This window comes from Thalia democratica, unplaced genomic scaffold, assembly GCF_965202585.1.
Source record: "Thalia democratica unplaced genomic scaffold, ktThaDemo2.hap1.1 HAP1_SCAFFOLD_239, whole genome shotgun sequence".
NCBI lineage: Eukaryota > Metazoa > Chordata > Thaliacea > Salpida > Salpidae > Thalia > Thalia democratica.
Window position 1 is genome coordinate 29,090 of NW_028139355.1, and position 25,926 is coordinate 55,015.

At 29.1% G+C, this 25,926-nt stretch overlaps 1 protein-coding gene across 1 annotated transcript; it reads left to right on the forward strand.

Annotated features, from left to right (window-relative positions):
- The first annotated feature begins 506 nt into the window (after window positions 1-506).
- On the forward strand, window positions 507-20,213 carry LOC145845994 (protein strawberry notch homolog 1-like). The gene is made up of 25 exons (XM_082952960.1): window positions 507-902; window positions 1,102-1,174; window positions 1,396-3,309; window positions 3,565-3,623; window positions 3,868-3,973; window positions 4,788-5,000; window positions 5,229-5,313; window positions 5,721-5,808; window positions 6,498-6,665; window positions 7,773-7,888; window positions 8,818-8,932; window positions 9,100-9,267; window positions 9,607-9,741; window positions 10,759-10,910; window positions 11,083-11,236; window positions 13,499-13,604; window positions 14,899-15,066; window positions 15,418-15,581; window positions 16,648-16,758; window positions 17,475-17,631; window positions 18,358-18,470; window positions 18,593-18,770; window positions 19,026-19,259; window positions 19,480-19,673; window positions 20,058-20,213. Exons 1-25 carry the CDS (start codon window positions 507-509, stop codon window positions 20,211-20,213), a joined length of 5,523 nt encoding a protein of 1,840 aa, XP_082809086.1.
- The last annotated feature ends 5,713 nt before the right edge of the window (window positions 20,214-25,926 follow it).

The following is a 25,926-nucleotide window of genomic DNA, read 5'->3' on the forward strand; positions in this document are numbered from 1 at the left end:
TTTCAGAGACTAATTATATAAAGTTTTTTATTTGTATAGATTTTTAGTTTTGAAAAGTAATTTTGTAAAAAAAAGTTTAAAACTACTATTATAAGTTAGTTTGACTAAATATGCAATAAACAGGGTTGCCAACCACACTGACTATTTTGGATAACTCATGCTAGTTTTTAAAACTTTTTTTTAAATTTTTTAGTTTTTATTAAGTCTTTTTTTATTGTTTTGATTTATTTAAAAAACCTTGATTAACAGATCTTATTTTATTTTTTTGCTCTTGTTAAATTTTTCATATTTTTATCAGGCTATCTTGTTGTAACTCAGACTGTTTTTTTTTTGCCTTATACGATGGCAATCCTGCGTAAAGTATGTAATGATTTCGTTGTTTTAAGCTCTTTGATTGAGACACAATTGTTCAAAAACTATTAAATGATTTTATTTTAAAGAATAAAAAAAAGAAAGGTTATAATTTTATTTACAGATTGTTATATAATAAAACCCAAAAGGCCAATATGAATTCAAATGAGGATATTCTAGGTAAAGCAATGATGGAAATCAACAACCAGTCTCAACCAGACAGTCAAATAGAGTCAGACTTTTTTTCTTTTCTTCAAAACGGCAACAGTGACAGTTTTTCGTGCTTAGAAGAAATGCTTAGTATGTCTGGAAATCAACCAGAACCTTCAGACAGTTTGGAAAGTTTAAGTTCATCACCTGCTTGTTTTGAAACTAACTCAGGAAATCAAACTGATCAGTCTGATGATTTGAGCGGCAAATTTCAAGTTCTTCCTGATACTTCTGGTTTCAACAAAGATAGCTTTCTATTTGAAAGTATCTCACAAGAAATGAAACAAGAAATTTATGAACCAACACCTAAAAAAGCTTGTATAAATGAAGGATTAAACAATGTTAGATTTATTTATTTGAATGTTTGTAAAATTTCTATGATCAATGTAACTTATATACAACAACTACTAGTTAATGTTTGTTATGAGAAGTTTTTATTTTGATACAATTGTAGTTGTTTGAGTTTAACTTCGTTTGATTTTTAGATTATTAAAAGCTTAAAAATATCAACTAATTGTGCCTTATTTTAATTTGCAACAGATAATCAAAATAAGCAACAATTTTTTCGTTCAACAAAATGAAACAACAGCTACAACCACAAAAGTTATTAAAGGTAAAATTCTTAATCAGCAATATTTTTTTTTTCCAAACAGCTTTTAATTTTTAAAACTTTTACAATATAGTTCTAAAAATTATCTTTTTTAAACATAAAATTTTTATAGAGTAATAAAAATGTACCATAACATTTTTATAGGTTTAGTTAATTTATATGAAACTCAAAATACAAATTTTTGTATTCAAGTTGTAACAATTTTAACTGAAAAATTTTTTTAGGTGAAAAAACTAATGCTGTTCATCATGACAACCAGACAAGCAAAGCACCATTATCTAAATCGATAGAAGTTAGTAATACAAAAGCAAGCCAACAAAAACTTCAAAGCACTCAAACATGTTCAAATGGCTCAAAAATGATTAATTTTGATACCAGAACTAAAACAGCTAAACCAAAATACAGAGTGGATAAAAATGATGTTATTTGTATAGATTCAGATGATGATGTTAATGTTAACTCAAAAAGTATTTCCACCCAACTAACAGTAAAAAATATATCTATGAACAAAAATGACAAATTGTTTACAAGCAGTAAAAGCAAATTTGTGCCTCCCCAAAAAAAGGTGTCAACTCCAAAAGACAAACCTTCTAAAACTTTGAGTGTTAAACCTAAAAAAGCACAAAAAAAGCCTTCTGTAAAAAATCAAAAAACTAATGATTTGAAACCTAAAATGGTTCCTACAAAAATTGGTAAGATCGGGTTGAAAAATAAACAGACTAATGACTACAAACCTAAAATGATACCTACAAACATTAGTAAAATAGGGTTGAAAAATAAACAAACTGAAGAAGTGGACCAACCTTTGAAAGCAGAACCAATTCGTATACCTTGTGAAGGTATACAGATAACATCAGAAAAAAATAAACAACAAAATGTAGCTCAGATACCAACAAGAGTTGCTAAAAAAACTATTAAGTCATCAAAATCTTTCCAACAAACAAAGCCAAAAGATAGGCTGATAAAAGCTGTACAACCAAGTGTGAATTATGTACCATCAACACTCTCAAACCAAACTGATGTAATAAAACAAAAAGAACCAAAACAAGAAGTTGTACAGCAAACCTTGACGAATTCAAAACTTTCTAAAGTTAGGAAAACAAGGCCAAAAGACAGACCACAAAAAGTTGTGGGACCAAATGCAAAATATGCAAAATTAACACAACCTTTGAGCCATGATAAAGATCAAAAAATTGTGCAGCCAACATTAAAAACTCCACAGCCTTGCAAAAGTTATGAACATGTAGAGCCAAAAAATAGTCAGCAAAATAAAGATCAACCAACTGCGAAACTTCTACAGTCAACACAACCTTCAAGCCAAAGAGTACAACCAAAAGTTTTTCAACAATCTTCAAATACTTCTCAAACTTGCAAAATAGATAAATGCAAGCCAAAAGATAGACCTAATAAAATCATACAACCGCCAGCTAGTAATACTGCAGTTTACAAACCTAAAATTGAACCAGAAGTTTTTCAGCAATCTTTAAATACTTCTCAAACTTGCAAAATAGATAAATGCAAGCCAAAAGATAGACCTAATAAAATCATACAACCGCCAACTAGTAATACTGCAGTTGTTGTAAATAATAAAAATGTTGTAAGAACAGTTGGTAACAATTTAATAAAACCTATTAACAGTAGCAAGTTAAACACTTTAGATTCCCAAAAACCTGATGGAATCAAAAGACCACTTAAAATAGTGAGCCCACCTGCTATTCGTACTCATAGCAAGATTCAAATTACTGAATCACAAGGTACTTTAAAGTTGCAGTTGCCAAATTCTTATTATCATACACAAGGTTTGAGATCATTTAATTCATGTCCATCAACTCCTACTAAGTTGGGACGATTGAGTATTAATCAAACAAGTTTTGCTCAGTCACCACCTAGTACTTTTGCCATGGTCAAAAGAACAATGCAGATTAAATGCAAGAAAAACTTAAATATGATTCCAAACAGCCCTGGATTTCAACAAACAAGTAATACAACACCTCAGATGGTCAAGTTTGGGTGCAATTCAGTTCTAAAAACACCCAAGCGATCAAGTGTAACTTCTATCACTACTCCTGTTATTCAAAATAACAACCAGCAAGTAAAGAATGTTTTGCGCAACATTAAACCATCTAAGAAATCTCTATGTGAGTATTTTAGTTTTTGATTATTAATTTTTATGAAACAAGATTATAATATTTCTGAAAATTAGTTTCAAAAAGTCAGGAAAGTATGTTAGCCTAAAAACAACTATTTGTAGATTAATTTTTTAAAGATTACATTCTTAAGCTTAAAACTTTACTCTACTTGTATATTATACAAACTTTCAAGCAACTTAATAATTATAAATTTTAAACTTTGCAAATTTGGTACAACTAATTATCACAATAAACATTTCAAAGCTCCGCAGTTTCCCAACAAACCCACAAACCAAAAAACCGCACAATATTCATCTATTACTGTAAGTTTGTTAAAATCTGTTTGTCTGTTTACACAAAACTAATTTTAAATGCATTCTTTTTACATATTGAATAAGACTGTTCTTGGATTATTTTGGAATATTACAACTTGTATCAAACACTCTTTTAAAATGCTTTTTCTTAAAAATGTTTATTTTTATCTCCAAGAAATGTTTTTATAATTAAAACAATAACAAAAAGTTGCAAAGTTCATTTTATTAAAAAAAAAGTAATTTTTTTTTGCAGGATTTAGACGAGAAGAAAATTCAAGCTTCAGGAATAAATGATGAAGATGACGATCAAGAAGACTTGCAACCAAACAACAGCTTTGATGATTACACACCAGCTTACTGTCAGTTGTAGTTTTTACTTTACAAGGCAGTTTTAATCAAGTGTTGACAACTTGGGCTTTATTAGTGACAAAACATATAAATTGATTGTCTTTAGTTCTAAAAATTTAAATGTTCTGTTGATTAAAAGCACATGTTCTTCCGCAATAATTATCTACTAAATAACTACTAAAGGTCGTATATGCAACAGAGTTATGGGTTTAATTATGATTTATTTGAAGAAAAAATAGTTATGTTTTGCTTTAAAACGGACATTTAAAACAAATACTGTTTGATATTTTATTCTTCTTTTCTTAGCTTTTTGATGTTTAACGATTCAAAATACTAATATTAAATTTAAAGCTGACTAAATTTTTAAAAAATGTATCGAGTAGTTTTAACCAATCAATTTTACTGATATATCACAATTAATCATTATCGAAATAAATTAAACCTGTGCAAAAATGACCTAGTCTGTCAAACAAAGTCAACAAATACTTTTAACTTTGCCATTAAATACGTAAGTTATAGTACATTTAGTTGTTTAGACGTTATATTTGAAATTTATAAAATGTAGCACGTTTGTCAATGTAAACAAATACTAATTTCACTATGGACAAAAAGTAGGTAATATTAAAGATATTATTGAACAAGTTATTGTCAAATAACTTTATAATTTTTAAATAGTAACAATTTAAATTTAGAATGGTTAGTTGAAATATCAAGTACTTATTGATTAAGCCTGAAAGAACTTACTTTTAAAACTAAAAAAAACTTTTCTAAGCGCTTGAGAAACTTGGTTTTTTGGTCAAAACAAAACTTGTTTATATAATACAGGGAGTTACGGAGGTAAACATCCTGACACGGTTGTGGAAACGAGCTCGCTTTCCAGCATAAAACCGCCCGAAGTCGACTGGGACCATGTTCAAATGCCCCAGGAGCTGGCCGATGGCGGAAGGTTGTCTGAGGTTCAGCTGGAAGCCGTTTGTTACGCCAGTCAGAGGCACAGGACTTTCCTGGGCGACAACAGCAGAGCCGGTTACTTGATCGGTTGGTTTTGAATTTGGTTGTTTGTAAGTTGCAGGGTCGCCGTGCAGTTTTTGCTATCAGTAAATTTACTGGATAGTTTTTACCACGCTTTTAAAAGTTGCGCAACGTGTTTAATTAGCTTGCATTAAAATTAATTTAAGAATGGCAACTGTGAAAAAAGTTTGTTGAAACAATTAACTTATTCAAAAATGTTTTATGTAATCTTTTATAAACATTATCTTATAAAAGGGGACGGTGCCGGTGTTGGTAAAGGCCGGACGATTGCGGGAATTATTTATGAAAATTTCAACATGGGTAGAATGAGGAGTGTTTGGTTAGTATGTGTTGTTTTTTGTATTGATGAAAAATATAATACTCTTTTTGTTTTCATACTTTTTAGCAATGTTTTTTATAAAATTTTTATTCAATATTGAAAGAAATCGCTCTTAAGATTTTTCAAAAATTACTTTTAAACAATGTTTCTTTTCAAGGCCTTTTAAAAAAAATTTGTTTTGGACAAGTTAGCCAAATGTTTCTCAACATAATTTTTTATTTTCACTGTAATTTACATTTTGTTATTACATAAAAGAGAATTTATGGTAGGCATTAGTATCATAAAATACGCATTAGATTAGATATATAGTTTTAAATGTTGTATTAAGGTTTTTATTTAAAAGTGTTTAATTTAGAAATCAAGGAGTATTTGGCGCTTTCAATTATATAACTGTTTTTGTAAAAAAGGTTTAGCATTTCGAAGGATCTTGAACATGACGCAAGAAGAGACTTAAAAGACATTAGAGCTAAAATTAAAGTGAAAAATTTGAGTGATGTTAGTTTTTTTACTTAAGTATTTAAATTTAAGAAAAATATACACTTGTTAATTTTTTTTTTCTTCACTTTCAATATGCTGCAAACTTTATTTGTTTAGTTTAATTTGTAAAACTTTACTAACTAACTAATAGAGTACTTGTATTGTTAACTGAAGTTTTGTTAAAAGTTATTTTAATAAATGTTCAAAAAATGTTTTAATTACTTTACTTAGTATAAAAACCTTATAAATTTTGTTGTTTTTTATTTCTGAAGTTTTGTTGTTTTTTATAATAATAAAACAAAAAAAAAAAAAAAACTTTTATCAATATAAATTATATCAGACCAAAGGTTCTTAAAGTAAAAAAAAAATATCAAAGTAGTTTCGTAAGAAAGAATACAAACATTAGTTTTACTTTGTATGCATCCACTTTTTTCTTCTATTCAATTTTTTTTTGAAACTTTCTTTTTCAGTCTATTTGATAGAAATAAAGCAAAACATAATATAGTTTAATGAAGATAAAATAATAGTTTTGAATTAAAGAAAGTATATATGGTATGAAAAGCAATCCACAAAATCTTAAAGCACATAATTTTTTTGAAGTACTGCTTGAAAGACTTATATAACTAAATATCCTTTGACAACAAAATAGATAAAATTAACAATGCACGTTACAATGCAAAAAACATTTAAAAACATCTTATTTTTAGATGGACTACAACAAAATAAGAGCTAAAGGTAAAAAAGGCAGCTTCAGAAAGGGAGTTTTATTTGTAACTTACTCAGCTCTAACACAAACAACTAAAAATAAAAATTGCGATTTCAACAGCCGTTACAAGCAGATCCTGGATTGGGTTGGAAACGATTTCGATGGCTGCGTTAGTTGTTTATTTATACAGTCATTTGTTTTAACTAGTTATTTTTTAGTGAATTTTGTATAACTTAAAAAAGCGACAAATAGTTGTTATAGATATGATCAGTTTCGCGTAAGTCATTGTCAAAAATAAAGCCCACAAATATTACCGATTATTCCTAAAGTTTAATAATTTATTTGAATGAAACTTAATTAAGGGTAATGTTCAGACTTAAAAATATTTAAAACATGTTAAGTTTCTGATTAATTTAATTAAAAGCTGCATTATTATTTAAAAATAAAGTTCTTATACAAGATGAGAATTAGTCTTGGATATAACACAGGATTGTGACACACTAAGGCCAACTCAGGCTAGTTTAATTTTTTAAAAACTTTATAAAAACTCCGGCTGACTCAGGCTAGTTGGGGATTTTTCTGAGAACTCAGGTTAGTTTAGACTTAAGAGGTTCTCTATTTTTTTTTTGTAAAACTTAGATTAGATTGATTTATTTAGTTTTAAATATTAGTTAGTTTTTAGTTAACTTGTGTTTTACCATTTAAATTTTGTTAATTTCATAGAGTTGATTTCAATCTTTGAATAAAATGTTATGGTTGAAAAAAAAGTTAACTTGTTGTATTTTAATTCAAGTGATATTATATAAGTTTAGATATATTTGTACTTATATTTTTCTTTTGTAAACGGTTATAGCTGTTTGTTTAAATGTTTTAAAAACTAAATATTATTTTATTTAGATAAAAATATAAATATGCCTACTTCCAATTCTGCATATGCTTATTAAGTTCAATCTTCATTTTTTTAAAGACTTCACCCCTTTACAAAATTATGTTTTATAGCATTTTTTAAACATGAATTGTGCAATACGTATTGTTAGCCATGCTCTTAAGAATTGTTAATTTAATATACCAAAGTAAACGTTTAACTTAACACTTAATTGCACTTGGCGCAAAGCTTTATAAAGCTGTTGAATAAACTCAAGTTAACTCGGACTAATTTTTTATCCTTTCAAGAATGACAACCTTGATACAGTTTTTTATATACAGTATTAAAAACATAGCAAAATCTTTCAAACGAAGGCATATTTTGAGTAAATTTATAATCAAATTTTTGCAGATTGTGTTTGACGAGTCTCACAAGGCGAAAAACATGCACACAAAAGCAGGTATAGTCAACCCAACGAAGGTTGCTGAAAAAGTTGTTGCATTGCAAGCTGCTCTCCCTAAAGCCAGGTATTTGTTTTTTAACATTAATGTAAATTACAAAATCAGGGTTGCCACTTTACCTGGAAACCTGGAAAAACCTGGAATTGGACAATTTAGGCAAAAATAACCTGGAAAAACCTGGAATTTGATAAATTTTGAAAGAAACCTGGAAAAACCTGGAATTTTTAATAATTCTTATATTTTCAGTAGTATAATTTCGATTTGACACAAAAAATCTGTCATATAAATAAGATTTTTTTGTCATCATCAAAAAATTTTATACTAAAAAACACATTTAAAGTAACTTTACAATATCTTTTCAATGTTTTTATACTATTTAACACAGTTTCTTATATAGAAATTAACTTTAAACTAAAAATAGACCCAAAAATGAGTACTTTTAAAAACCTGGAAGAAGTTTGAAAAACCTGGAAAAAATTTTGAAAAAACGATTGGCAACCCTGAAAATACAAAATACTGCAAACTTTTATGTAAAGCTTTTGTTTAGCAGTTTGTTTTTTAACATAGTGTTTTAAAAGTAGCTTTGAGTAATTTACAGATAAAAATAAGTTCAATTATATAGTGCATACAGCATACTTATATATACTACATATCCTTAATTTTTTGATTCTTTAATTTTTTACTTGATATGTCCAGTCGATGATTAAAAAAAAAAAAAACATTTAAAAATATTGCTGTATAATTTTTGAGTTGAATGCATCTTAAAATTATATAATTTAGCTTTACCTTTTAAAAACTTAAAAGTAATTTATATTCAGTGCAGTTGATAATTTGTAAGTTGCAATTTTTTTATTAATATTATAATCACCTTTTATAATAATTTGTTATAAAACAAACGTACTACAATGTTTTTATTACGTGAACATATTAATTATTTTGAGTCAGTATCACAGAACTTTCTTCTGTATGCTTGTAACTAATAATTGTTATATCAGAATTGTATACGCGAGCGCTACGGGAGCCACCGAACCTCGGAATATGGCCTACATGACTCGAATCGGATTGTGGGGAGAAAAAACACCTTTCAAAAACTTCAACGATTTTATTAAGGTAATTTTTTTGTTTTAACTTGAGTCGTGTTGCGTGAGTCTTAAATCATTACAGAAAGGGTCGCATCAGAAAACAATTAATAAATCTTTACTTGTAGTTTTTGTTGTCCGATTATTGCCTTTGTGTTCAAGTTTTGTGATTCTAATTAGTTGTTTTAAATGGTGCAGGCAATAGACAAGCGTGGTGTGTCAGCCATGGAACTGATTGCCATGGACATGAAGTTGCGGGGCAGCTACATTGCCAGGCAACTAAGTTTCAAAGGGGTCACTTTCAGGGTGGTGAACGTGAAGCTGAGCGACAAATTCAAAAAGTTGTACGACGAATCCGTTAACATGGTTGGTTTTTTGTACTTGTAATAAAATTTTGTAGTGAAATTTAATATAAAAGAAAATACTGAAATTTAATTTGAAACATTTATGATTTACCTATAAGAAAATGTTAAAGTTTACATTTGATGTTGATGCTGTTTAAAGTTTTTTTTTAGTATGGTCATTTAGTTTTGATATGATAATAGTTTTGTCAGTAAAAAGTTATATTGTTAAGTTAATTGTTATAAAAATGTTAAGGAGTACATTCATATTAGTTTTTAAATATTGTTGATGTGTCTAACTTTAGAATACCGAAAGCTCAGATAAAATTGATGTCAAAATAACTTTTAATATTCCAATATTCAGTGGGTTTATGTGTACGAGTGCTTCGAAAAAGCGATAAGTTTGCAGAAAGACCAAATAGAATTGAGAAAGAACACGATTTCCATGTATTGGGCGGCGCACCAACGCTACTTCAAGTACCTGATCATGTCTTCAAAGGTAAAAAAAATTGATGTTTAATTGATGTTTTTCGTGTTTTACATCGTTTTTTTCTCCAAGACTCTTCAAATTAAAAAAAATTCTTTTCTGTATTAGAAAAGCTGTCTATTACAATGATGTCCTTATTAATATAATTTTTTTAAACAAATTTTTGGTTTAAATGATTGTTTGAATTTGTGTGTTTATTTTCTATAAATTTGTTAGTTTTATCTAAAAAATTAATCAAATTAGACTTACGAGAATAAAACTTTGTAGTTTTATAATTTATATAATGTACTTTGGTTTTAAATATTTTTCTGTTTAACGTTTTGTAAAAAACTATCTATAAGACCGATATTTATGTAAACTTTAAAATATTTTGGTAAATAAGTGAGCATTATCTTAAAAAATCAACAAACATTACACCTTAAAATAAATTCTTAAAAATTTGAAAATTGTGAATAGTTAAATTTAATACAAATAGTTTTTTGGACACTAGATGTTACATATACAAGTTATCTAGTAGTTTGACAAAAACTACTATTGTTGTAATTTAATGGTTTAAATAAATTTTTCACCTATGAAAAAGAGTTTAAAGTGTAAAAATTAAGATCAAACAAATTTTATATGTGTTTTTTAACAATGTAATACTTTGGTGTGCCCCTGTAATTGTTATTACAGTACTAAATGATAGGAGTGGGCGACTTAAGGCTACCATGCAGCAAGTTTTGGTTAACCCGCAATTAGCTTATAAAAGCTTGTAGAAAACAAATAAGTTGAACTTTTTTACAAAGATGCGTTGGAAATGAACAAAATTATCTTTTGAAAATTAATGTTTTTTTCTTGTTTGCATATATTACGCCACCTGCGTTGACTTTTATTAGTTATCTGGCCCGCTGATTATAAAAGTTTTCCACCCCTACTATAATACATTTATCATAAAAAGTAAAGTAGTTTATTAGGTGTTAAATGAAATAGAATTTAAAAAACCTTTTTATGTAAAAATTAAGCATTTAAAATAATGTGTTTTTATACCAGCTGGAAGAAACAGTTAGATTGTGTGAGAAAGCGTTGCGAGATAATCAATGCGTTGTCATTGGTCTTCAGTCTACGGGAGAAAGTAAAATGCAATCGGATCTGGCCAAAAATAACCATAAAGGAGAATATACTGAATTTATATCCATCATCAAGTGTGTTTATAAACATGAACATATATAAGTTTATAATGTCTTCAATTATTTTTTTTATTAGTAAAATTTGATTCCATATTGTAGAAGTTTATGTAAACAGCTTATTTTATAATAGGTAGTGATACAAGTTTTTAAACTTTCCAGATAATAATACTTAACATATTTCCAACAGAAAAGTTTTGGTAGACTTGGTGACCGTTCACTTTCCAGCTGGAGTCGACAGGGAAAAACTTAGCAACCTTCCTTATTTGAAAAATTTATACAAAAATTACAATTCAGATGAAAATGAAAGCATTGTCAGCGCCCCTGCAAATGAAATTGACCAGGTTATTTTTTGAGCTTGTTTAGTTTAATGAGTATATAAATGAGTTTTTAAGCTGAATTTAATACTGTAAAATTTTAACTCTAACCAACTATTCATCATAATTAAGAGTTTTTTAGTAGATTACAAATATTGTTTATAAGCCTGGGGTAATTTTCCAATAAAAAAGTTTGGTTTAACAAGTATTTTTACTACTTCTTCTCTTAGCAAAGTTGTATAAACTTGTATAACCTCTTTTGCTAAGAGCAGAAGAACAACTAAATTATTTATTAGCATAGTTGGTTCAATTTTCAATTAGTATAAAGTTTTATTAGTTGTAATTTACATTTATTATAAAACTTAAGTGTATAAAAAAATCTTATACAAATATTTATTAATACTTATGTATTATTACTTTTGATAAACAAATCAATTTTAAATAGTGATGTACCGGACTCACTATCCGGGTCCGGGTCCGGCCGGATATTGCCATTTTTGTCTGATATCCGGATCCGGCCGGATTCTAATTCGAAAAAAAAGTCCGAATCCGGGTCCGGCCGGATCCTAACAGAGATCCGGCCGGACCCGGATCTTGTTAGTAAAAAAGAGCATACTGAAAAGTATTTTTTAAAAACAAACCCTGTGAAAATTAATAAGAGTCATTTTCGTCAGTTAAAATTAAACACCTACCGTGATTGGCTCATTTTGTGCACGTGACTAATTTACATTTGTTTACATTTAAACTATAAATAAACATTTCATGAAATGCAACTCTTTAAATATGTTGTAAAATTAAAAACTTTGGAATGAATACTTGCATTATTTATTGTATAAAGATGAGCTCAGAGAATATTTAGAGTTAATACGGTTGAATGTACGAGCCAATGAGAATCATATGACGAAATGTTTCTTACTAAATACTGATGCAACAAAACATCAGAACATGACAGGCAGTTTATATGTAAGCAGTTAGTTAGTTTGGTGTGTAGCTTGAAGCAACAAAATATCTTGAACGTTTTTGTGAATGCTTATTGTAAGTAGTGTTTTGTCCTAAAAGTGAATATTTCAACAGGTGTTTAATTATTTAAATATATAAGCCAGGTTTATAGTTTAACAGTTTATGAAAACTTTTACAGTTTCTTGTTTACTAAAAGTTTTATTTAATTTTTAGTTTATTGTTTTAAGTCTTTTGATATAGACATAAATAGCTTCCAGTTTTTAAAGTGTTACCAAAGTAATTAATAATTTTGTATATGCTAGTATTTCTTGTGTTTTATATAAAAGATTCATCACTCAAAACTGTCGTCTCTGATTATATAAAGTAGTCTCAGTTAGAATTTAGTATTTGTTAGATATTAATTAAATAAGGTAGGATTTAATTATGATGGGTAGTACTAATAAGTTAAGTGTACCACAATCAGTCCACAACTTTACTACCAAATTGTAAACCTTTGCTAGCTGTTCTACTGATTATTAGATTAAAGTAATTTTTCATTTTTAAAAACCTCATTCTGACTCAGGCTTGTTTATACTCACTCTAGCTAGTTTTATTGACTTAAACAGTGGCAACCCTGCTAGTTTGATAATTTTTGGGAATTTTAGAAAATCTTGAACTGCCTCAGGCTAGTTTAGTTTTTTATAAAAACTCAGGCTAGTTTTCTTTAAGATTTTGAATGAGTTTGAGCTGACCCAGTTTTCAATATTTTGTAATTTTCTAGTGTATTTTGTTCAAGAACATGATTTCAGATTTTTAATTGTAAATAACACCTAAATTTGTAAAACTTGTGGCTAGCTGTTCTACTTATTATTAGATTAAAGTTCTTTTTTTTTCAGTTTTTAAAAACCTCATTCTGACTCAGGCTAGTTTATTCTAGTGATGTACCGGACTCACTATCCGGGTCCGGCCGGATATTGCCATTTTTGTCTGATATCCGGATCCGGCCGGATTTTAATTTGAAAAAAAAGTCCGGATCCGGTTCCGGCCGGACTCTAATTTGAAAAAAAAGTCCGGATCCGGTTCCGGCCGGATTCTAATTTGAAAAAAAAGTCCGGATCCGGTTCCGGCCGGATTCTAGTTTGAAAAAAAAGTCCGGATCCGGGTCCGGCCGGACCCGAAATTGTGGGTCCGGTACATCACTAATTTTAAACAACTTGTTCAATAAAAACAACTTAATACTAGATTAAAATATATGTTATATCAAAATTTATTGCAAACAAAACATAATTAACCAACTAAGATAATCCAATAATTAAAAGCTTTTGTGAAGTTTATATATTTTTCTTTTAGGTGTCTTCAGATAGCGAAGAATTTGCTGAAGAAGATTTTTCTTCGGATGATTCTTCTGAGTCTGAAGAAGAAGATGAAGATGAAAATGATTTTATGAGAATGATGAGTTAGTTTTTTTTATTTAGTTTACTATTAAATACCTATTTGTCAACTTTTTTTTCGAATAGTTGCTTATTTAGTTTTGTTCAAACTTTATCATTGATATTGTAAAAAAAAATATACATAAATAATGATCAAATGTTTAGTTTAGTGTCGACAGCTTCCAAAATTAACGTTCTAAAATTGCTCACAGCAACCTGTTTTAGGCTTGGTTTTTTGAGAACTTGGTTTATTTATAAGTCACTTTGGAAATTTTTTTAAATTAAACACCAAGTTGTAATGTATTAAATCAAATAAAGTTTTGAATAAATGCGAAAGCGCCAGTTTGCCGACTCCTATTCTATTTGAAACGTTATATTATTTTTTTAGTGTTTTTAAAATATTCAAATTCAATCTTATTATTTTAGTTTAGTGTTTGCTTTTTTCTTTTTTAAACAATGTATATTGCACTACACCAGGGTTTCCCAACTTTTTTTTGATAAGACCCCTTCGAAAACATTATTAAAGCTGTGGCCCTCATTAATAAGATTTCTCAAAAAAAATCTTAAATACGCTTAAGACCTTTTTTTTTTACTCTTCCATATTTAAATGAAATTAATATGTTGTTTATTGTGCAACGTGGACTCAGGCATCAAAACCTGAGCCGCTTAAACAGGACACACAATGAGAAAAACAAAATTAAAATAAAATACATTTATATTCAACAAAATAAACATAAACAAACATTAAACAAAATTAAGATTATAAAAAACTTTTTATTAAGTTTAAACTTATTTGCTTGATATAAAAGGCGATAAATTAGTACTTACAATCACATTTGTACAAAATTAATACAAGTAAATTAATAGTCTGTTAGGGGGGAGGCGTAGGGAACACAGAATATCTATTGTAATTTTCCTATTAAATTAGTTAAAAGTGGGCCTTATGTCCGTAGGCCCACTTTGGGAAACCCTGCACTACCCAATAAACTATAATGAATACAAACTTTATAAAAAAAAAAAAAATTATACTTATGATATGAGATGTAACGTTAAAAGGCGTTAAATCCTGGAGATCCTGATAAGCTAAGCTTATCGGAATAAATATCACAGATGTTCTTGTGCTAAAACTTTATTTCAACTAACGGCGTTTCACTGCTCTCAAATAAATTTAAGAACAGATCTACGGAGTCTATAAAATATTAACACACATTAGAAAAAAAGCAGAAAAAGAGTACTTATGATATGTATATAGATAAAACTGAAGCATGACAAATATTTTCATAAAATCCTCAACATTCAATAAACAATAAATTGCAACAGGAAATGTCACTGACCATAACAAAGACAAGAAAGAAAAAAGAAGAAGGGAACGAGAAGAAAGAAGAAGGAAGGAAATTATCAAAAAAGAGCAAGGAAAAAACCTAACCGGAGTGGCTGCTAGAATGCATAAGAAAAAAGAGTTAATTGAAAACTACAAGTTTAAAACTAGTAAGCTTTTTTAATAATTTTTAAAACTTCATGCTTTTTCAGGCAAAAAAACAACAAAAATTATTCATTTATACTCATGTTACTTTGTATCTGTTTACATTCTGTATGCCACGACAAAAGCAACAGAAACAATTAAAAGTCGATAAAATACAATAAGCCTCCCATAAGGAATCTATTGTTGCCTCCGACTTTGACCGGCTATATCTCAAAAATTATTTTGAATTTTTAGAACCTGTAAAAAGCATCTTGTAGCTTAGTAAAAACAATATAAAATAAGATAAAAAACCAAAAAAGGGTGTTTACCCCCCTATGCCCTTAAAAGTCGTTAAAATACAATAAAACATTTTTTAGAGAAAGGAGGCATAGTTGTAGATCCGGGGGTGAATTGTTTCCAGCAAGTGAACATGATAAAGGCTGAATTGCTGAAGAAAATCGAAAGCTTTGGAAAAATGCTGCCAATTAATGTCCTTGATGACCTCATTGATAGACTAGGCGGCGTTACAAAAGTTGCTGAGGTTTTTAAGCTGTTTCAAATGTTTGATAATCTAGTATTGTTTATGATATTTATTTCCTACATGTTAATAAATATTATAAGACAAGACTTTTAAAGTTAAGCTAGTTCTTTTTAACTTCCATAAAAAATAGAGTTATTCTGTAAAGTTTCTTAAACAGCAATAATAAAAGACATTAAGTGCATGTTAAAATGAAGAGTGATCAATTTGAATTTCATTTAAAAAGCTCCAGATATAAACGTAAATAAAAATATAACAATAGTAACCTACTTTTTTGATTTTTTTGCTAAACTTCAATTATAACCTTCAGTAAACACACGTTCACATTCAATAATAAAATAGTTTTGTTTTGATATTAAGTATTATTGTAACTATTTGAATTGTATACTATTTAAACAAACAAATTTTAAAAGATATCCCAACTTTTCTTTATTAATTTTTTCAATCTTTATTTTTGAGCAAAGAAATAGGTTGTATGTAAAAAATAATAATTTTGTTTTGAAAAGTAAACAATCAACTCAAATTGATAATTTTTTTTATTTAAGACTACATTTAAATATTTAAAAGTTACTTTTGAATTATGTGTTTATAGCTTGACCATTCTATAGTAAGTTTTTGTTTATTGGAAAATTCAAGCATTTTTTAAACTTGATGCTTTTTAACTTTTGTTTTGAAAATTGATTTGACGTTTTATATTTTTAATTTAACACAAAAACTTAAAAGTTTTTCTGTATCTTATACTTCTATATTGTTGACCCAAATAATCTTACTAGCTTTTGTTCTATAAATAATTTTGTATACCACTATGAAGTCAATCTTATTTTGTCGATACTTTCCCATAGCTGCGAAACTTTTTCGTGCTTAGTATATCTTGAAGAATTTAAAAATGATATTGTGTTTGTTCAAACGTGAGAAAAATATAATCTTATTGAAAATAAAACCTGAAAAATATTTTGTTTGATATATATCTCCTGATGTGTTTTTTAGTATTTAATTGACTCACAGTATAAATTTCGATATGCAAGTATGCTTCACTCGCAAATGCAATAATTTCAATTGTAAAATTTAGATGACGGGCCGGAAAGGTAGGCAGGTTTCGGTGTCAAATTCAATGGTTAAATATGAATCAAGACACGAGGCTAACGTGCCTTTGGCTGCTGTTAACATGAAAGAAAAAGAAGTTAGTTGTGTGAATTATGTTTTGTATGCTTATTTTCTAGTTAAAAATTCATATATTATCTGAGAAGTAAGTAATAACTATTTATTTGGTGCAGTTTATCAATTATTTTGAATATCTTTATTTTTAGTAAATAAAAATTGTTTATACAACTAATAGAAGTATAGAGCAGGGTTGCCACAAAACAGAAAAACCTAGAATTTGACAATATTTAGGCTAAAAACCTGGAATTTCGAACGAAAATCACTAAAACTTGGAAAAACCTGGAGTTTTAAACAATTTTTATATGTTAAATAGTAAAATTTCGATTTGACACAAAAAATCTATCATATCGATTAAATTTTAAGTCATAATTAAATTATTTTTAAATTAAAATACAAATTTAGAGTAGCTTGCTTTACAGTATCTTTTCAATGTTGTTATACTATTTAACATAGTTTTTTACCTTTAAATTACCCAAAAACGTGTACTTTCGAAAACCTGGAGAAAATTTTTAAAACCTGAAAGCAAAAAAAAAGCCAAATTCCAGTGGCAATCCTAATGAATAAAAGTATAGTGATAACTTAAAATGGCTAAATTTAATTTTGTAATTTTGATTTTAACACATTTATTTACTTACACTTTGATGAACGCTGCTGTACTTCATATCAACAACGACATTTCTTCATCATACATGTAGGTATCCAACAAATGTGAATCAAATATTCTATTTTTCACAGAGGTTTATGAACGACGAGAAACGAATCGCAATCATAAGTCAAGCTGCAAGCTTGGGAATTTCCCTGCATTCTGACAAAAGAGTGGTAAACAAACGAAAACGGATTCACATCACTCTGGAGTTGCCTTGGAGTGCTGACAACGCTGTTCAACAATTCGGTTATTTTTGGAGAATTGTGTTAATTTTAATTAGGTTTTTCGAGTATCATTGAAAATAAGGGTTGATTTAAAGTATTATTTGTCGAAGTTTGTGATGTTATAAAGTATAGATAATTTTAGAACGGAATTAAAAGTAAATTTTAGGAATATAAATAGATAATTTAACTACTTATGAACAAAACATCGGCGAAAGTCAGCAGAGCAGAAGCCTGGACTTTCGTATGCCGTGAGACAAGCTCAAGTTTAGCATAAGGGTTGATCATACCAATCGATCATCAGACCACAAGCTCTCACGGCATACGAAAGTCCAGGCTTATGCTCTGCTGACTTTCGCCGATGTTATGTTGATTGTATTGAATTCGAGCGTACCAGATGTCTTGCCTAGTAGACAATGTATTGAACGTTGCACGGCAAAAAAACAATGCTGACGTCACTGATCGATGCCAGCAAATGGTTGCTTCATGTTTGCCGTTTGTAGATCACAGACTGCAAGTCTTTCGGTTGTGACTGACTGATGAGTTCTAATCAGGACGAAACCGCTCTCAGTCTACCGGCAGCTTGTGGTCTGATGATCGAATTGGGATGATCAAGACTTATGTTAAATACCTATGCTTAAAACTAATAAATTGTAAAGAGATCTCTGAGCTTGAAAATAGTTTTATTTGATGATGCCATTTAAGTTAAGTGATGCACTGTTGTATTTATTTGCCAATATAAATTTTTCAGGTCGAACACATCGTTCCAATCAGCTGCACTGCCCCGAGTACATCGTCCCAATATCGGAACTCGCGGGAGAAAGAAGGTTCGCCACCGCCGTTGCCAAGCGACTGGCCAGTTTGGTGAGTGGCCTGAAATTAAGCTTAACTTTAAAGACAACACGATTTGACTGTGCCTGTTGCAAAGCTTATGACTCCGGAAAGTGAAAATAAAAAAATATTTAATACTGATTTTGCCTGCACAGGGTGCGCTGACCCACGGTGACAGGCGAGCGACGGACATGCCGGACCTGGTGAACCGGTACAACATTGATGACAAGTACGCGAAGCAGGCGCTCGAGCAAGTCGTCAAGGTCATCGCCAAAGCTCGCACCAACCTCGTTCCCTTTCCCAAGTGCCGCGGGTCCCAGTCGTTTTTGAGCGGTATTTGTTTTTTTAATGTAGTTGTTTAGTTATGCGTCCTCACGGGTAAATAGTGTTTTCTGAACACAGAAAACTAGTTTTATTTATTGTTTTATTTTTTATAGTTCAGTTTTGAACAACAAATTACGAGAAATACTTATAGTTAGAGGTGCTTTAAACTTGTACATTACATGTTTTTAAGTTTTTTATATCTAACTAGTAACAAATACACTTTTATGAAAACAATTTGTAAAAACTTATGAAAACTTTCAACAGCGGTTCGTGAAGCGTGCCTGGGAGTGGGCATGATAAGCAAGCCGGAATCGCTGAAGGGCGTGCATGTTGAGAAGTACAACTATGACAAGGACTACAACGTGATGAAGTTCTTCAACAGGATGCTGGGCATGAAAGTTGAAATGCAGCAGCTTCTCTTCGAATATTTCACCAGCACCAAGGCAAGGATCATTCAGGAAGCCAAGAGAAATGGTTTGTTCGACAGGGGTATTGTTGGTTAGTTTGTTGGCAAATTATATTTACTTTATTTGTTTGCAACAAGTCAGCTCAATAACATTTATCACAATTAAGTTTTTAAAAAAATACTTACTCATCTTTTCTCTTTTGTTGTTACTCGATTTTTAAGAATATTATCATTTTCATTTGATCCGTAAAAATTCTCGGAACTTATTTAGCTACCACCAACAGAATTAAAGACTTTAACGTTTAACTTTAGGCTTCAGCAAGAACTCGGTGATAGAGAGTGTGGGCGAACCCGAGGAGTTCAAGTTGCGGCACGAGTCGAGCGTGAAGCTGCACAAGGTGATGGTCGACGACGGCATGTGCTTCGAAAACGCTTGCGACGCTCTCGAAGGGGTTAAAAGCTACGATAGTTACAGTGGGTTCTTCGTGAGAAAAGAAAACGAAAAAGTTAGTAGCCTATGTTTTTAGGCGTTTTAATAGTTTTTAGTAAATTTTTACTTAATAAACTGTCTTTGATTTTTATTTTATTAGGGGTTTGAAGTGAAGTTAATTTAAAATTTTGTAGGTTTTGATTTTAAAATTAATTTTTTATTGTCATAAAAGACAAATTTTACTGCTAACTAGAAAGTCTTAGTGTTTCCCTTGACAGTATCAATTTGAAAAATGTATTATTTAAAGTTTAGGTTACTAATTATATCTCTACTCAAATTGGTAATCTTTTTAAAAGTTTTCAAGGTTTTACCTATAAAAAAGCAGTTATAACCACTAATATTATTGAAAAGCCTAATTTATTTTTTCAAAAAAATAAAATTTACCAGAAACACGTAAAAGGGGAAAATGTGCCGCTGCAGATGGTCAACAAAGCGGTTATTCTGGCGTTGGAAATCGAACCGGAAACCGGCGGACTGGCGAGAGGACGGAGTTTCACCGTCCACCGTCCCAACGTGCAGCAGCACCGCAACTTGTCGTTGGAAGACTTGCGAGTGAAGTACGAGAGGATCGATGAAAGTGCGGCGAGGAAGTACTGGGAAAAGCACCACGCGGAAAGCTGCACCACCTGCTATCACAAATACATGTTAGCTGAATAACTATTATTTATTATTTGAAATTATTTTTATTACGGTGGTTTTTGAAGCTAGTTGTGCACAAATAGTTTGTTAGTGTACAAAAGTACTTTAAAGCACGTATTTATTATATATAGTTATAATTACAAACAATAACATTTCTGTTATTTCTTAATAAGTTGTTGTATAGCAACTACCATGACAAACAGTCAAACAATATCCATAGTAGAATAAGTAAAATATTTATTTTACTTTAAAATAAATATTTTTTTCATTATTTTCTATTTAATTTTTATATGTGCTAATTTATCCAAAAGTTAAGTTTTTACTGCTGCAGAAAACACAACACCTAAAATTCACGAGGAGACAAAACAAGTATTCTGCACCCATTTATACGCGTTCATTTTGTTAAACCATTTGATATTTTTATTGTTTATACATTTGAAAACGGGTTTGATTTATCGTTCAAGGTACAACATTTGTTCGAGCAAGACGTGCCGGATGGGAAAGCGAAGGTTGAACTACTACGTTCTGTCCGGATGCCTGATCGGCGCGTGGGACGTGCTGAGCGAAAAGTTCACCACCGTCAAGTTCGACTACAGGGACCAGTTCGGAAAAGATTGTAAAATTGTCGGTGAGTTGGCAAGTTGAATTTGAAGTTTGTAGAGTTTCGTGGGTGGAAGGATTGTTGCGATGTGTATACTTTTTTAAGATATTTAAAACTTTGTAAAAACAACTATTGCGTTGCAAAAATGTTTCAAGTCGATTTGATCGATCACTCAAAAATTATAATATTGATTTTTATAAAATTTTTAACTTTTTGACTAATTATTATTAAGCTAAGAATATTTAAGTAAACATATATTAGTTTAATGTACGTAGTAATTTTGTAGTTACCCACAAACTTTCAATCATAACTGACTCGGACAAGGAACTTTTTATCAAATTGTTTTTATCTAATTCTAAATGATAAACACTTACAAAATTTTTTTTTTCAATACTTCCAGATGCAGTATGCAAGTTTGAAAAGCAAACGTATGAATATTTTTTATTAACAACTATCAAACTCACTTAGAAAACTAAAATTTATTTACTACAGGTTTGGAAATTCCTCCAAGCTCGGTGGAGAACATTCGAATCAAGCTGCGCAAATTGGCGCCAAAACTGACTAAAGCCGAAATTCGCGCGCAAAACAACAAAAATGAGAAACAAGTTAGTGACGTCACTGGTTCTGACCTTTTAGATAGCGACTCTGAAGATGATTTTGATCCTGATGATGTAGATCTTCCTATGAATTTTAGAATTTAAACTAAAACAAGTTCTATAGAAACTATACAATTTTCATTCTTTGAGAGTAAAAAATTATTTTCCAATGAAATCATATGAGTTTAAAAAAAAAATTGTTATGTAGTTTAAATTGTCAATCTAATGCCATCACCAAATTGCATTGTATTTTTCCTTTTGTCTGATTAAATTTGAAGTTTTTCCAATTATTAGTAAATAAATCGTTAGTAAAATTATTGTAAAACCTTCTCTCTTAAGCTTTTATTGCCAATTGGCGTTATTTTTTGTTAAAATGTTATTTTATTTTATACTGCCATTTGTTTGCACAAAAGTTATCTTGAAATAAGTCTTATTTGGGTGAATAAAAATTGTCCTACAACTCGAATGAAACTTATTTATAGCTTTATGTTGAATAAAAACAAAGTTTATGCTTGGTATAATTCAGTGTGCCAAAAAGTTCAGTTTGTAAGAAATATAAACATTCTCATTTTGTGTTTGGATTGTTTATGAAATTATTTAAACAGTTAAAATAGATTATAGTTTTTGTAAATGAATTAACAGCTTTTTTTAAGAGTTCTCTTCAGTTATAAAAAAACTACCTCCTAACTATCATAATTAAACTTGTTTACTTATTATTGTTAGAAATTTACTTTTTAGAAAATTATACTTAGGTTTTATTTCCATTTTTAGATACTTTTGTAGACAATTTCGTTATGTGTTATTTTAGTTGTATTTTTCACAAATAAACCGTTAGTGAATTAATTCGCTTTGGCTTTTTTTATGACTAAATCCTCAAGCTGAAATATTGTGAATAAGAACAAAAACATAAAGTTTTTACTTCGAAATAATAAACATAAAAAAAACTAATGTAAAATTTACTTCTGCACTAAAGAAATAGTATTTGTAAACTTTTATTATAGAGTACCGTGAACTTTATTTTTTACACTAGTCGATTTTTATCTCGTCGCAGTTTGCCGACACCTGTGCTGTGAAAATCGTTGTCTTAAGTAAAATATACAAATAAATGTTCACAAATCTTTAAAAATTCATATTTTTTATAAAACCTTTGAAACACTCAAAGTTTGTTTGGTATAGTCTTCAAGTTGTAGTATGTACAATATTACTTTTTACTCACTCTTAAACTTTTATTTCAGTATTAAAATGTGTAGAACCTTTATTAGCAAGATGGTTAGCGCTAAGTTTGAGTATATTTTGGCAACCACGGATGTACGCTATAACTAACACAATCATTATAGATAAGTGACGTATTCAAAATTAAAAACTAGTTTTCGGTAGTTTTAAATAAACAGTACCGGAATAATAGTGACATTCAATACTAGCTAGTAATTTGATTTATAGCAGCTTGATGATTTTTGAAGATCTAAAAACGTATATTAACATTTTTAGATTTTATTACATTGAATGAAAATATAAATTTTATAAAGCTACTTTATGTCTTTACTATATATTAATTATGTATATAAGGGTTGGAAAAAAAAGAGAAATTTGGCAGAAGCTTAACCATACAGGAGTTAGTAAAATACTTGGAATTTTTAACAAAAATCACTAAAAACCCTGTAATTTTATAAAATTTTTACATATAAATTAGTTACAGACTTCGATTTGACACAAAAAATATACCTTATAGATATTGTTTTTGTCATCTTTAAAATTTTTTTTATATTAAAATAAAGTAGCCTTACAAAATCTTTTCATATTTTTATACTATTTTAGACAACTTTTGAACTATAACTTAATTTAAACTAAAATTACACTTGAAAACATGTACCTCGAAAACCTGGAAGAAATTTCTCAAAAACCTTTGGCAACCCTGTATGCAGTTTGATCACAACGCACTAACAATGCTGTTGAGAGTATTTAAACTTATAGTTTAAGAGTAGATCAGTGTTTCCAAAAGTGGGCCATCTTAACAGGTTAGGGGGCGATAAAAAGCAAATTTAAGGGCGGGAATAGTAAAGGGATATAATTATAGTGCGTATAATTAGCAAAAAAAAAAAAAAACCTCCAGATGTTCAAGGGTCTGTAATGAGTGGGAGCAACTAGGTTTTTAAATATTTTGAAAACAGGGAATTTATACATACTCTCTTTTATTAGGTAAACGAAAAGTTTAATTTTACAAGTAAATTTGTATGCTGATAAATATAAACTTGGAAATGGCTTGAATTGGTATTAATCGATTAAAACTAACTTATTTTGTGGTGAATTAATTGTAGTGAATCTAAGATAATATAGAAAAGAGTAAAGGTGGTTAAAACAATTTGGATGGAAATTGGTGTTCAAATGGGGAGATATTGTCAAGAAATTATTCGGTGGATTTCAATCGTTTTAGAAATAGTTGGATAAGAGTTTTACGTTGGCTTTGAACGAGCGGTTCCTTTTCAACTAGATCTAAGCAAAAAATTAAAAGTTTCTTTAAAGAAAAGTGATGTTTTGACTTCTAATAGGTCTATTTCATTGAAATCAGTATTGTTTTTTACATCTTAAAAAAATAGAAATTTAAAAATATGTCCTCAGAAAAGCTTATACTTAAGATTACTTTTTATTTAGTAAATATAAAACTTTTAACATTAGTTTTTAAACCAGAGTTTTCAAAACTAATTTTCATAAATGCCTCTATAGCAGAAATTTAAAATATAAACTCTTTTGTTTATTACATACCGCCCTGAACTAGTTAATTACAAATTAGCCTTACTAACTAACGCCCCCTGGTAGCTAAAATCGCCCTTAACGAGATACAACTGCCCACTTTGGGAAATTCAGTTATAATATATATATATTGTTTATTGAACAAAAAAAAAGCGCTCAAATATTTGGTCCAAGGACCTGTTGTGCGAAAAAACCTTTCGGTTATCGAGTCATACACCAGGATACAGCTTAAAGTCATGTCCAGGACAATTTTCTTATAAGTTCAAATTTCCTTATAGGTTCAAATGGTAGCTTTAGCACACATTTGTTGATAATAACAAAAACTTTGAAAACAGCTAAATTTATTTTGTATTTTAGTTTATGCGTTTACAATTGAAAACTTACTTTGAAATTCTGATAATCAAGCAAAATTAATAAATTTAAGTTGTTTTATGATTAAAGAAGCTAGTATATAGAATAAACTTTTAACAAACCAATATCTGAACATTTTAAATATTACAAAGTCACCAGTTTTTCTTATAGAGTTTTGGTCTTATTATGTATTCCTTTTGACAAAACAATATCATTTTGATACTCAAAAAACTAAAAGTAAGCTTTGAAGTAAACCCGTTATATAGTTACTAAAACTTAAATTTATATAAATAATACAGTTTAAGGTTCAAAAAAATAGTTGTGTGTACAGTGCTTATTCACTTATTCGGACACGTTGGGTAAGATTTTCTGTAAACATGTCCGGATAACCGAAATTAAGGATAAGTAAAAAAATTTTTTTTTCATATATTTATACAAATTTGAACAATACTTGCTAAAACTGACCTTTAATGTTTACCGTAAATTAAACGGTGTAATTCAGAGGCATTTTCTAAGAGTATTTGACCAGTTATTGGACTACCCTTCTCACGTTCCTGACAAAACCAGATATAAAGGGCGCTGTCGAATTTTTCAAACCAGCCTCACTCTACTTTTTTGTTTGTTTTTGTGGCTTCAATTAATCCCAGCTCCTCCCATTCTGCTTTAAATTTTTCTTCATTTTTTAAAATGTAGTATAAAGTCGACCTGCCTGTACTGAAGTGCTTGATTATAAAAGACTTTGGCACATTGTTTTTACCATTTTACTAACTTCTAGTTTGTTTTTAATGGTTAGTGCAACTCGTTTTCTTTTTTTTTAGAACTCTTGTCCATTTCCAAAACCTGGTATGTTAAGTGTGTCAAAGTTATAAAACTTTTGAAAGTTAGATATAGTCATGCATTTCATCTGAAACAAAAAGTATTTGAATTAACAAATTTTGTAATGTTGTTTGAATTAAAAATCAAACATTGAATAACTGATATATTCTCATTTTCTAAAAAATCAGAAATTAATTACCTATAAAAAAAAACTTTGAAAGTTTAAATAAAAAACTAAAAGTTATGTTTATATAACATTGCTTTAAAAAATTCTAAACTGACTTACTTTACATGCAAAATTTAAGTGATAACTAAACTAGTTTTGAACAAAGATAGAATGTAATCTTTAGTAGTCATAATAATGAACAAATTGTAGAATATATAAAATCGCTTAAAATTTTCTTACAGCGTGAAAGCTTAAATATTTGTATAATACAAAAATGTTAGTGTTTAAAATTGATTTTTTTGAGTTTTCTTTTGACAAAAAACTGTCCGGATAAGTGAGCTTCCGGATAAAT